General features: G+C 35.9%; 1 protein-coding gene across 6 annotated transcripts in view; it reads left to right on the forward strand.

Annotated features, from left to right (window-relative positions):
- The window catches only part of BIRC6 (baculoviral IAP repeat containing 6), a 173,148-nt gene that overhangs the window by 70,870 nt on the left and 89,144 nt on the right, over positions 1-13,134 (forward strand). For all 6 annotated transcript variants that reach the window (XM_039569826.1, XM_039569831.1, XM_039569828.1 and 3 more), the window contains 9 exons: positions 226-359; positions 1,972-2,125; positions 2,906-3,022; positions 3,938-4,092; positions 5,252-5,378; positions 6,217-6,327; positions 8,858-8,991; positions 9,928-10,055; positions 12,162-12,724. In XM_039569826.1, the coding sequence (XP_039425760.1) occupies positions 226-359; positions 1,972-2,125; positions 2,906-3,022; positions 3,938-4,092; positions 5,252-5,378; positions 6,217-6,327; positions 8,858-8,991; positions 9,928-10,055; positions 12,162-12,724 (1,623 nt within the window). The remainder of the gene's footprint in view (positions 1-225; positions 360-1,971; positions 2,126-2,905; positions 3,023-3,937; positions 4,093-5,251; positions 5,379-6,216; positions 6,328-8,857; positions 8,992-9,927; positions 10,056-12,161; positions 12,725-13,134) is intronic.

Raw genomic sequence — 13,134 nt, forward strand, 5'->3', positions numbered from 1 at the left:
TGAAAGAACGCAGATTATGAGTAATTCTTCCAGTTAGTTTTACATCTGACAAGTAAGAAATGGTTGTTTTTCCTATTATTTTTAAAAAGGCAACTTGATTGCATATTTTAATGTTTTCCACAAAATTGTAATACTAAAAAGCTTAAAATTACCTATTAAGTGTATTATACATCCTTGTTTTATAATTTTTACTTGCTAGTGTTAATACTCTTTCAATGATTTAAGGTGCTCCACCCTTGTCATCATTGGAAAAAGACAAGGACATTGATCTTGAATTACTGCAAGACCTGATGGAAGTTGATATTGATCCTTTGGATATTGATTTGGAAAAAGATCCCCTTGCAGCCAAAGTCTTCAAGGTATGTCACACCTAAATTTTCAGGATAACCCTTACATGAGAGAGAGTGAAATCCTTACTCTCTTACACTTCTTCAGTAGTGGTATTTGATGTCTTAGACCTGCATCTAGTTTTTTAGAATGTTTTATGTGGAATGACAGGAAAGAATGTAAATATTCACATCTCGGTTGACCACAAAATATTTTGCTTTTGCATGAAGATACTTGTGTAAACAAGAGGTTCTGAGTTTACTCACACTTCAGCACGTGTTAAAGGCAACAAAAGCATAATAGAAAAATAAGATCTAGTCTTGCCTTTTTTATTTAGATTAGAGCATCATTTCTGTAACTGACCTTAAGATGAGTTTATACTGTTAGCATTGTGCTTAAATAAAGAAGCCAGCAGTAGGTAGTGCTCAAATTGGCTTCAGACTATGAAGAGAAGCAACTCACTTCAAAATTTGTTTCACTGGGGAACAAGGAAATTACTAAGTACTTTTATACTTAAAATGAAGTATATACTTAAGAATATACTTAAAATAAACATATCAGGGGTAGTACAATTACATTTAGATGTAATAGTATATATATTGTCAATGTGTATGAAAAACCAAAAATATTTGGGCTTTAAAGAAACCCACTGTTCATAATGATATATTGAGTCTCTTGTCGTTCATAAGGACGACATTTGGAGTTTTTCCATGCCTGTCTCTGTTGACTTAAACCTCTCATTTGAATTAACTTAAATTATCTGTTTCACCTCTTGCTCAGAAAACACTTATTTTTTCTGTATTCCCTCATATGTCCTTCCACCAATTACCTATCATGTAAAGATTTTTTCTTTAAATCTCAGTCTACCACCAAAAATTACACATATTGCTGAATTTCTGTGTTACTGATGTTTCCTGCCTTCTTTATTCTCCTATCATGTCATGTGGCTGTACTCTTTAGTCAACTTTATCCAAGATACCTTCATCATCTTCTTACCTGCTTTGATGTCCACTAACAAACAGCCATAAAACCACTTCTTTATTCTTAATCCTTCTTAATACTTGCTTCCATATCTGTAAAATGACAGTTGGTATTGGATCTCGCCATTAAAAAGACCAGCATATGTAAATTGCCTTCATACAGTGTAACATTATTTTTTTTCCTTGTGATCCATGTGCTTTCTTAGCATCTAAAATTATGACAGAAGTAGAGATTATTTAACTGTTTCTTTTTCAGAGCCCAGTACAAATAGTCACTGAGCCTCACTGAGGCTTCAAGGTACATGAATAGTGTAGTTGTACAGTATTCTGTCTTGATAAATAACTCCTCAAAATATCTGTGTAATATTCTACTTCCAAATTTACAATATGGTACAAATGTGTGAAGAAAAACTGATAATAACGTTTTAAAATTGGCTTCTTGAATCTGAGGCAGCTAACAACATAGCTGGATTGTGACAATCACTAAAGATTCAGTAGCTTACACTGCAATAAGAACTGAAGCAATTTTCTAAAGCTATTGGAACCAATCTTCTGGTTTTAATTTTTTTTTAACTTCAGAGTTTGTTGTTAGTCATTAAAGGCTTTTGGCAATCTAAAGACTTGATGTTTATTGTTTTCCCTTGGGTTTTTTTTGTTTTTTAAGCCTATAAGCAGCACATGGTATGATTACTGGGGAGCTGAATATGGCACCTACAATTACAATCCTTACATTGGTGGTGTTGGAATTCCAGTTGCAAAACCACCCGTAACTACAGAGAAAAATGGATCACAAACTGTCAGCATATCAGTCTCTCAAGGTAAGCAATGAATTAAAGTTCTGTTTGGGGCCTCGTTTCTGTAATACTGTATTTGACACCTTAGCACAAGAAACTATTTTAGCAATATCTATGTATTTTAAGGGGAAAGAATTACATTTTATATATGCCACAATTTTTTTCCTGTGGTAACCGAGAGAATATAATGTGAAACTTACATTTTAAAAAGCCCAGCATAGCAGAAAATCTTATTTTCTAACATTTTGGAATGCACTTATAGGCAGTTTTAAATCTTTCCTATTTTCTCAGGGAATTTTGGAAGCTCTTTTCTAGTTGGCTGTACCCCAAAGCAGTGAAGTCGCACACTTGTTTCATTTGTAGGAGTACTACTGAACTGGGTGATAGATTTTTCTTCTGCCACACTGGGAAAAAACAACTTTTTGGTTCTTGTTTGAGAGCTGTTGCCTTAGGAAGAAATTACTTGAACGTGTGCAGATTGTCATGTGTGACAGTAAAGAGACTGCGAGAAGAAATATTGGTGTGTTTCACAAAAATACAGTATTTTAATAGTTACATATTTCAGGTCTGTAAGAATGTTACAGAAAGTTAGAGGAGCAAATTAAAGGTGAGATTAGCTCAGTTGTTCAGAGCGCGATGCTGATAACACCAGGGTTATGGGTCCAATCCCCATATGGGCTATTCTCTTAGGAGCTGGACTTGATGATCCTTGTGGGTCCCCTCCAACTCAGAATATTCTGTGATTCTGTAATTATGTGTGTCCTTGATATAACTCAGTTTTACCTTGTTTGTTGCCTTCTACAGCTTTAGATGCACGTTTAGAAGTTGGACTTGAGCAGCAGGCTGAGCTGATGCTGAAAATGATGTCCACACTGGAGGCTGATTCCATTCTACAAGCATTAACAAACACATCTCCTACATGTAACTACATGTTGTCAAATCATTCTCTTCACATAATGATCAGGATGCTTTGAAATTTGTAGTAATGTTTTCTGCAGTCACTTAGTAGCTTAGAAAAAGTTACATTTTGCTTGAATTTTCTTCTTAGGCTGAACTTTAGAGAGTTCTTTATTCAGATTTTTGAATAACTAACATGCCTGTATTTAAGACACTTTTTGAAACTGTCAAGTATGCATGTGGATTATGCTACAGTGGAGGGAAGGTTTTCATTTTTTGGCCTAGGTGCAAGTGAACATTAAGCTTCCTATGTGAAGCTGCATTCTTGGTGTTTGAAAGCTGCTTTGCATTTGACAGTTACACCTACTGAGTGATGAAATACAATTTTGAACTCAGCTGTTCAGTGAGCTTTATGTTATAAAAATGCTCATAGAGTGGTTTACTTTTGAACCTTTTTCAGTGAGTTGTGCTGCCCGTCTTGTTAAAATGTGTTTCTTTGTAGCCCTCTGGGTACCTTAATATGGATGCAGTCATTGGTTGTATATCTAGTGATGGAGTAGGTTTAGTGACATCTTCAGACTTCACTCTCTGCAAGTTCATTATTATCTGCAACAGTTGTACCATAACGAGTGAAAGAGATGTTCCAATTGTTTGTCTTACTATTGTGTTACCAGGACACTGCTGTAATAGCTGTGAAAATTTGTGTGGACTCAGTTCCAAATAGGTTTTGTGAAGATGGAAATGTCTGATATTCAAGTATGCCACTACTATGGTAGTCAGTAGTCCAATTCAGCTGAGCGCTACATTGAAGATGTTCTTGTAAATTATAAAAAAGTGTCCTTTGCTTAAGTATAAAATGCAAGGAAATAATTATGAAATTACTTCTGACAACTTTTCAAAGTAATGCATGGGGGGATGGTACCCTGTTTTGTTTTCTAGTGACGCAGTCTCCCAGTGGCACAGATGATTCATTGCTGAGGGGATTACATGCTGCTAACCAAAATGCCCAGCTGATTGTGCAGTTGTCATCTATACCTATGCTGAGTGCATGCTTCAACAAACTCTTTTCCATGCTACAAGTCCACCATGTTCAGGTATAGAATTTTGAACCTTAAAATGTTCTGATAGTACTTGTCTCTAAATTTAAGAGTTGTTTTCCTATGCTTCTTGCTACTTAGGATTCAGGTAATCTGTTATGTTATGTGCTTTATTGCTTATGAATCTGTCAAGGACAATACCAATAATAATCAAGCTGCTGAAAGCTTTTGTCAGAGAAGACATCGTTTGTTACAGTGGAAAGCTGGTATACATTTTCATATTTAAAAACAAGTTTGTATGTTCACTTAGTGATAATTGTTAGCTTATTAACAAAAAATGTCACTAAGTAACACTTAATGACAAATGGAGATTTGTAGAGGTTTTCAAAACCCAGCGGAATAAACCCCCACATGACCAAGTCTGATGTCTTCTTTGGTCTTTGAGCAGATTGTGTTGGATAACTTGCAAAGGTCCCTTCCAATCTGAATTATCCAATGATCCTGTATGTTAAATTTAAAAGTTTGCTTTTTGAAAAGTCATTGGTTTAGCAATGCTTTTCTAGATTCATACAAAGGAATGTCGTGTGTGCAGTATATATAGGTGATTAGATGCCTGCCTGCCTCTTGGTATTTTGATAGAGTGGCTGGCTCAATCCCTCAGTTGTTCTTTAAATATCTCATCTAAAATACAGTTTGTCATGTAAACATCCTTGATGCTTCCCCAGAATATCTAAAGAGTTATTCTCCTCAGAGGAATTATTCAATTTAAGCATCAGTGTCTCTGAGATTTCCCATTAGATAAATGGGCCTTTCGAATAATTTTGGTTGACTGGGAAACACCACTTTAATAGCATTCCAAAAGCTTACAGGTAAACCTACGTGTACATGTTACAGGTATAAGGTTATGATAAAGATATTTCTGAACAGTGTGTAAAGCTGCATTTTCTTAACACAAGTTTGAAGAAACTTCTTAAGAGAAATTATTTGGAAGAAATAAATTGCAAAAACATAGGAGAAGCATTTGTTAGTTAGGCTGAATTTGCCTTGAATATTATGTTTAGCAGAATTTTCAAATCCAGTAAAGGAGAGGGAGTGTGTGTGTGTGTTATCGGTGAAAAAGCAGCAGCTGAGAATGTAGATCAGGCTTTTGAATTTAAAACTTTGATGCTCTGGGGTTCTGAGTTTGGATTCATAGTGGTTTTTTTTTCCCTTTCAGCTTGAATCCCTATTGCAGCTATGGCTCACATTAAGCCTGAATTCCAGCTCGTCTGGAAGTAAAGATAGTGGTGCTGATATTTTCCTTTATAATGCTAACCGAATACCTGTTGTTTCCCTGAACCAAGGTAAAATACATTAATTATAGGAAATAAGTTTGGGTTTGGTTTTTTTTTTTAAATACTCAATTTTTGCTAATAAGCAAAAAGTATTGAAGTAAGTATTTTTGATAAGATCAGTATTGAGATAATTTCTGTCTTCTTATTAGAGAACTCTTGGTCTCATTTTCCTCTTAAAGTGGAAAATGCTTTGCTAGTGTGTAACCGAGAGTTGACTCATTCAATTTTTATGAACTTATTGGAAATGAAATGGTAAAATTTGTAGTTCTTAACTCATAATTATTTCCAAGAGATTCATTAAAATACACTTCTTAGTCTGAGATGAACTGTGCAACTGTATGCACTTTTCTGACAAATTTCATCTCCTTTATACCATCCTATGATCCCTCCCTTACCAAAGGGGTCAGCAGAATGGGAAAGCTCTGTTACTGTTGAGCATCAGACTACTAATCTAGTACAAAGACATGCTGAATTGTTTTTCTTGCACTATATTATATAATTAAGAAAGTCTGTGGTATCTTGTGGTGGTAATCCAAAATGTTAACGCCCGATATAATGAACCTGTTACACTGACTTCCATGAGAACATTTGAAATCAGTTTCTTTGCATCATTTTCTTTGAGATGTCATTGTCTGGGCACTGTAGAAAGTTCTGTGGGCCACTTTCTGGGAAGTGTTGTTGATGTTTCTTTTCCTAATTTACTGCAACAATGGTTGTCAAAGCAAAATGAATACAAGGAACAATAATACTAATAACAATAATCAATACAGCACCTTACAGTAAAAATGAGAAATTTATAGTAATACCCTGAAGATTAAAGCTTGGAAAAACCTTTTCTTCTTGACAGCCTCAGTAACTAGCTTCCTGTCAGTTCTGGCATGGTATCCTAATACTTTACTCCGAACGTGGTGCCTTGTGCTTCACAGCCTAACGCTCATGACAAATATGCAGCTTAACGGTAAGTTTGTTTGGTTGGTTTTCTTATGCTGACAGTTTTAGTGATGTACAAATGAGTGTTAATTCCATCAAAAGACTTCCAGAACATTCCTTTTGTCATATAAGTACTTTTGTTCTCCATTAACTTCAGGCGTTTCAAGGGTGATCTCCTTGAATTGCTTGTACCATGGGAAACAGAAATCCTTATGGTAAAAAAAATGTCATTATAAGTAGTTGTCAATGTCTTCCAAAAAACGTTTTAGAACTAGCTAATGATCCCTGAAAATTAGGTTTGCACTATGAGAAGGAGTAGCAGAGAGGAATGATTAAGTTGCTATGAGCAAGATTGTAGTTTTTCTGATGGAGTAGGAATACTTTGTAAATATGCAGGCACCAGTCACTGCTTATATTAAGCTATCTGAAAATAAGCCCCCAGAAGTTGAATCTATTAAAATAGAAATCCAGCCATTTCATTTCCCTATGCATACCAGTATATCTCACATTCTCTATATGCTCAATAACACACTAGAAATAATCTCACTTTGTGAATGAGATTTTGCCACAAGACTGATAGAAATTAAAGGAAGTGGTTTTTAAATATTGCCTATGAATCTCTTTTTCATATTGGCCATTTTAAATCACTGACTTTAAGATGCACTTTTTTCTTAAAATTTGTACTCTCTGTCCCCTTTCCGTGATGTTATATAGAAATCAGTCTCACAAAAATCTGCTGAAATTTTTGCCATCAGGTGAAGAAATAGAACTGCCAAAAACTAATGGAAGAGACTTATTATGCACAAACTGAGACTTCGCTCTTATTCTTAGTATTTGAGAATAGAACATGGCCTGATTTCTGGTACAACTGCTTTCAGTTAGCAAGCACATGTACTGTCAACTTTCCAGTTTGTGTCTGTAGATTGGAAAAATTTCCAAATTTATGCAGTGTGTATCACTGGGATGATATGTGAATATCTTGCAAGTGTTATGAGGCTCAGTGTTGTTCTCTGACACTGACAGGCAGCTGTGTGTTTGCAAAAGTTTTTTTAATAGTTGCCTGAGATCAGTAGGTGAATAAAAAGCTGCTCAGAAGCAACCCCTGTGGTTCATGGCAGGCACACTTGAACATATGAATGTGGTTGTGGATTTTTTGTATATAGGATTGTGAGTTGGAGTTGAGTTGGAAAGGGTTGGAGATGCAAGTGTCATGACCTGTCACTAAAGGCTGGGTTACAGGTTCTTGTTAATAGATCTCGTGGGGTGGATTAGAGTGAAACACCACCAAATAATCACTGGTCATATATATATATATATAATACAAAGAGAGAGAGAGATATAGATATATACCTCTATGGCAGGTTTATTTTAGAACAATTTGGTTGCAATCGAAAGGAGATATGTAGCTGTTTTGGTTATTTTCTGTAGGAGTGAAACAATACGTAAGTATAAAGATACAACTTAGAAAAACATATAAGGAAAAAAAAGAAAGAGAAAGAAAGGATAAGATTAGATAGTGGAGAGGAAAGGTATCACCACCTGTGGATTCAGAGACAAGATTTGATTGTTGCAATTTAGATATCCATTGGTGGAATTGATGGTCACAATTTTGATCCATCAGGGATGGGGGAAACCTAGGAAACACAGAGTTCAATGGTTTAATATACATTCGAGTTCTGGTGGGAATGCCCACCTGATGCAACACTGGATCATGCACAATCCTCTGGTGGAAGGTCCCTGAGATGAGTCTGGGGCATTTTGGGGGTCTTTGATGGTTTGACACCACCTAAGACATGACAGGTGCCTCTTAAAGACAGCGTAGTTGAGTCAGTTATGCCTTATGAGAAGGGATGAACACCTTTAGGCCTACTTGTCAATGTCCCTATACCTCCCCGGGGGGGAGTTGTACACCTGAGCCAGTTGTGCAGGGGAGAACACTGGCATGATGACATTTATCAAAAGATATTATCCCACTTCCATGGCATCTGTTTCATAAAGTGTTTTGAACTGATTCAGTATACTACTGCTGCAAGAGTAAGACTTCACATGTAGTAAAGCTCATTCATTTGATCACTGAAGGGTGGTTTTTAATTCAAATTCTGGTGTTGAGAGTTCTTATCTGTTAAGCTCCCTACAGTTTTATTCTGAGAAGTCTTTGCATGTGCCAAGAACAAAAATACTGTGATTGTTTACAGCATAACAGAACACTTGGTCTGTCTGACAAACTAACAAATGCACTTAAGCCTTATTAAAGTCTTGGACTAACAAAAAGAGACAAATCAAAATGTCTGTATGTATTGCACCTACAAAATTAATCTCTATTTTCAGGAATAATGCCTTAGCAACCTTGGAGCACTGACTGGGCAGTTTTGGGGCTTTATATCTGTACTTACTGGAAAACTCAAAATTTTAGTCCTGAGTAAGGAGGTTTTGGTAGCTGATTTAGCTGAGAATATTTCTGCATCATGAAATAAATATAAGGGATTTGCACTATAGATATTTGATTTACGCTTAATGTTTAAGATTACACACTTAATTTTTATGTCTTTATTTTTAAGCTGGTCCAACCAGTGCCATTGGAGCTCAGGAAAGTACTGCCCAATTGTTGGTGTCAGACCCCAACCTCATTCATGTGTTAGTGAAATTTCTTTCTGGCACTAACCCTCATGGAATGAATCAACACAGTCCACAGGTAACAAGCAATTAAAATAAGAGAAAAACTGTTTGTAATAGGATTTCAAGACAGTTGACAGAAATATATGTTCATTCATAATGTATTATATCCTTGTCTTGTTTCTTCTTCTGGTCATAGTCTTAGTTGGTTCTGATGAGCAACCGTAGGGAAGTTCATGTTGTTGATACACTCAGTAGTGCTGGTATGTTTTTACAACTCTGGAGACTTGCCACAGGGAGAGGATGCCATATGTTAATGAAGTGTTCCATTCAGTTACTTTCCCAAAATCTTGTTGAGTTGGGATAAAAATGCCAATGAATGTTAAGTTTTAATATCTAAGAATTCTTGAATTTAAAATTACACTTTTCTGCGTGTTTCTGAATTCAAGTGGTATCTGCTGCCTCTCCTAATTTCAAGTTGTGTTTTCTTGGTTTTTGCAGTCTTTGAAATATCTGCAAATAGTGTTTAAAAAAAAGCCCAAGTGAACTTAATTGTATGTAGTATTTGACAGGAGTCTCAGTTTAGGAGACAGAAAACACCTGGTAGTTCCAGGGTTTTTTTTTCCAGCAAATTTTTCAGAAAATACATAGTCATTTCCAGAACTTTAACAGTGCACAGTGTCATTAAAGTACTTACATAAGTATGTAGTTTGTTAAAAACATTCAGATTAGCACAGAAATATATTCTGTATGGAGTATGGTTTGCATTACTGAAAAGAGAATCTCAAGCTGAAAAACACGTTGTAGACAAAGAACTGAATTTCTTGCTTTTGACTCATGATTAGTAATAGAAAAACAAGTAATATAAATGGATAGATTAGCTCTGTAAAAATACTGTAAAAATTTTCAGAAAGCAAGGTAAGCTGTGCAATAATTTCCTATTCTTAGAAGATGTTAATGTTTTTGAGGACATTTCATTTATATATAGTACTTCCTAAAATGCCTTTTCTTCTAGGTTGGGCCAACAGCAACGCAAGCTATGCAAGAATTTCTTACTCGATTGCAAGTGCACCTTTCTTCAACTTGTCCTCAGATGTTCAGTGAATTTTTATTGAAATTAATACATATACTTTCAACAGAAAGGTAAATCTTACATGTTTTTTTATTTCATACCCTCCTTTTCTTTAAAATCTGTGTGATTGTGAATCACAACTAAGATGTGTGTATGCCTTGTCATACTGTCAAGTTGCGTGTCAGTGGAAATCGTCACTGTGGCTGCAGCAGTACCAGCAGGATCTGAGCTGCTCCTGGGACATGGAAAAGTGCATCTGGAATTCACACACAGCTGTCTGTATGAGGGACTGTCAACAGAACACTAAAATTTTGTACTGATTTTATTTAAACCTAGGATGTAGACTTGTTGAAGTAATTCCCTAAAGTAAAGACACTGTTGATGAGCTTACCTATTAAAAAAAGTATACTGAGAAGTCTGAGTTAATGAAAGATTCCAGAAATTATTCATAGATTGTGAAAATAGTAGGGATAGCTTTTCTCCATGGTAGGATGAAATATGAGATTGTATAATTCTATTTATGCAATATATATATTTTATTGCTTTACCTTTGGTGGCTTTTTTTCTCTCCACACGACAGTGGAAAACATCCTCTGCCCCACTCTCCTGGGGCCTCTTGATGTCCACTAGTGTAGAGAAGTGTCTCTGGCCAGGAGAGAGATAAGAGCTTATGTCTTGTCTTTCACAGTTCTGCTTCCTCAAGGCAAAGCCAATGGGCACAAGACTCTGTATCCAGTGGTACACTGGAAATAAGGCAGTTGTTCAGTCTGAAGTACACTAGGAAGCATTTCTTTATGGTATTGACATTCTGCTCATCTCCAGACAAAGGCTTCATATAACTGGGGATGAGCTTCCTCAGTTCTGGGTTCCCAGTAGGTGGCACTTTGGTGTTATCTATTCTGTAATCTTACAGAAAATGGTTCCTGCCTTCTCTAAGAGATTTTACCTTTGTAACTTAAATTATAGCAGTGGTGTTTACCAGGTTATATTGATGATCAGTGATTTCAACGAGACATGTCATAACACAATAAAACCATTGATTCACAGTGAACCTTGGAGTGTGTGTCTGCATGCCAGCATTTGTTTGAAATAAGCTAATTAGACCACTGAAAGGGTAGTTTTTGAAATGTGTTAGGGTGAGACTGAAATGCCATGAAATGGAAGCGAAGTACCAGAAAGGGATTTAGATGGTTATTTCTAAGAACACAGGTAATTACTGAATTGTACCGTGTCTGATGATAAGATTAATTGTGAAGAAAAGCAGTATTTTACTGTTAGAATTAATTAAATTTCAAATATTTTCTTCAGGGCTGTTTCTATAAACTGTTTTGTTCTCTATTTAATTTAAAAAGGATAAGATTAATCAAGGTGAAAAGATACAGAGAAGTATATGAAAATTCAGTAACCAGTACAAGTTTTATTTTAGATACTGATTCAAAAGGTTACTTTTTGTAGTCCACCACTATATGTGTAAAAACAATTGATAAAATAAACTTATCCCGAAGAGAAATCCTTCAAGCAGTCAACCTACAAGCACCAGCCTGTGATATTTTGAGTACCTTCTCATGGTCTTATGTATAAGTACTATTTAGATAGGTGAAACCTGACCATTCTTCTTTTTATCTCTGGGTGGGGAGTGGCATAGGCTAAACAAAAGGCCTATGGGAAGAAAAAATCCATCACAATTTCCTGTTACCAACTAAATAATCCTCGTGATATTAAAGTATTGTGTGACTGCTTCCCATGAGGTTTTCTTGCAAATGTAGGAAACTTTTCACCAAGAACTGAACAGGACTATTCAGTCTATATATAGACTCTTCCAAGTTTTTACCTACGAAATTAACCGAATTAAAAAAAAAGAAAGATTAATCCTAGCCTTTTTCAAATCTAACCTCTTAATCCTTAGTGGTATCAGGAAGGTGGTGGCATGAGCAGGTTCTACAGGCTGTTTAATAACCAGTGTATTAAAAAATTACAAAAGCTTGATGCAGGTGAAAGATTAGATTTTGCTGCAACATGCATTTCTGAAAATAGCTAGATTTTTATTTATTGGAAATCTGGTGTGCTTTTTGATTCTTAAAAATCAAGGAAAAAGCCATACTCAAACAGCCAAACCTGTTTAACTTGCAATCTCTCTCTTTTTTCTTTTCTTTTTTTCTTTTTTTTTTTTCTTTCAGGGGTGCTTTCCAGACAGGCCAGGGACCATTGGATGCTCAAGTGAAACTCCTGGAATTCACCCTGGAACAGAATTTTGAAGTTGTATCAGTTAGCACTATTTCTGCAGTAATCGAGTCTATAACCTTTCTTGTGCATCATTACATTACGTGTTCGGACAAAGTAATGTCTCGCAGTGGCTCAGACAGCTCTGTGGGTGCTCGAGCATGTTTTGGAGGGCTTTTTGCCAATATTATCCGTCCAGGTGATGCCAAAGCAGTTTGTGGAGAAATGACAAGGGATCAACTCATGTTTGATTTATTAAAGCTGATAAACATTTTAGTTCAGCTGCCACTTTCCAGTAACCGAGAATACAGTGCCCGTGTTCCAGTAGCAAGCAGTACTACAGACAGTGTGTCTGATGAGGAAAAGGTTTCAGGAGGCAAAGATGGCAATGGAAGCAACCCTAATACTCAAGGATCAACTGCATATGTGGCAGACTTGGTGTTAGCCAACCAACAAATTATGAGCCAGATTTTGTCTGCACTTGGCCAGTGTAACAGCAGTGCTATGGCAATGATTATTGGTAGGTATTTTTTGAGTAAGATGGAAGGTCTTTTGGGTGGTAAAACATCTAAAACTTCTGCAAACTCATAAGCCGGGTGTAGATGGGAAAGAATGTGTCACAGAGATGGCAGGAAAGAAGAGAAAAGAAGGTAAAGGGGAACAGATGCTTGAAAAAAAAATCCTAACGTGACGTGGAAGGCAGTAATTTGAAACCAAACAGCAATGTGTTTGGCATTTGAATTTGCTGAATCTCAGAATGCTTAATGTTAAAGGAACTATGGAGATTGTCTAGCTAGGAGTGATTCCAATCCTTGTAGTTACCCTATTTCCTTCACTAATTGCACTCTTTTTTATGGTCTAATTTGATTTAAATTTCCTGACTTCCTGGGTCAAGTCTTTGTATTTATACATATCTGGGAACACTAATTG

This window comes from Corvus cornix, chromosome 3 (assembly GCF_000738735.6).
Source record: "Corvus cornix cornix isolate S_Up_H32 chromosome 3, ASM73873v5, whole genome shotgun sequence".
NCBI classification, from domain to species: domain Eukaryota; kingdom Metazoa; phylum Chordata; class Aves; order Passeriformes; family Corvidae; genus Corvus; species Corvus cornix.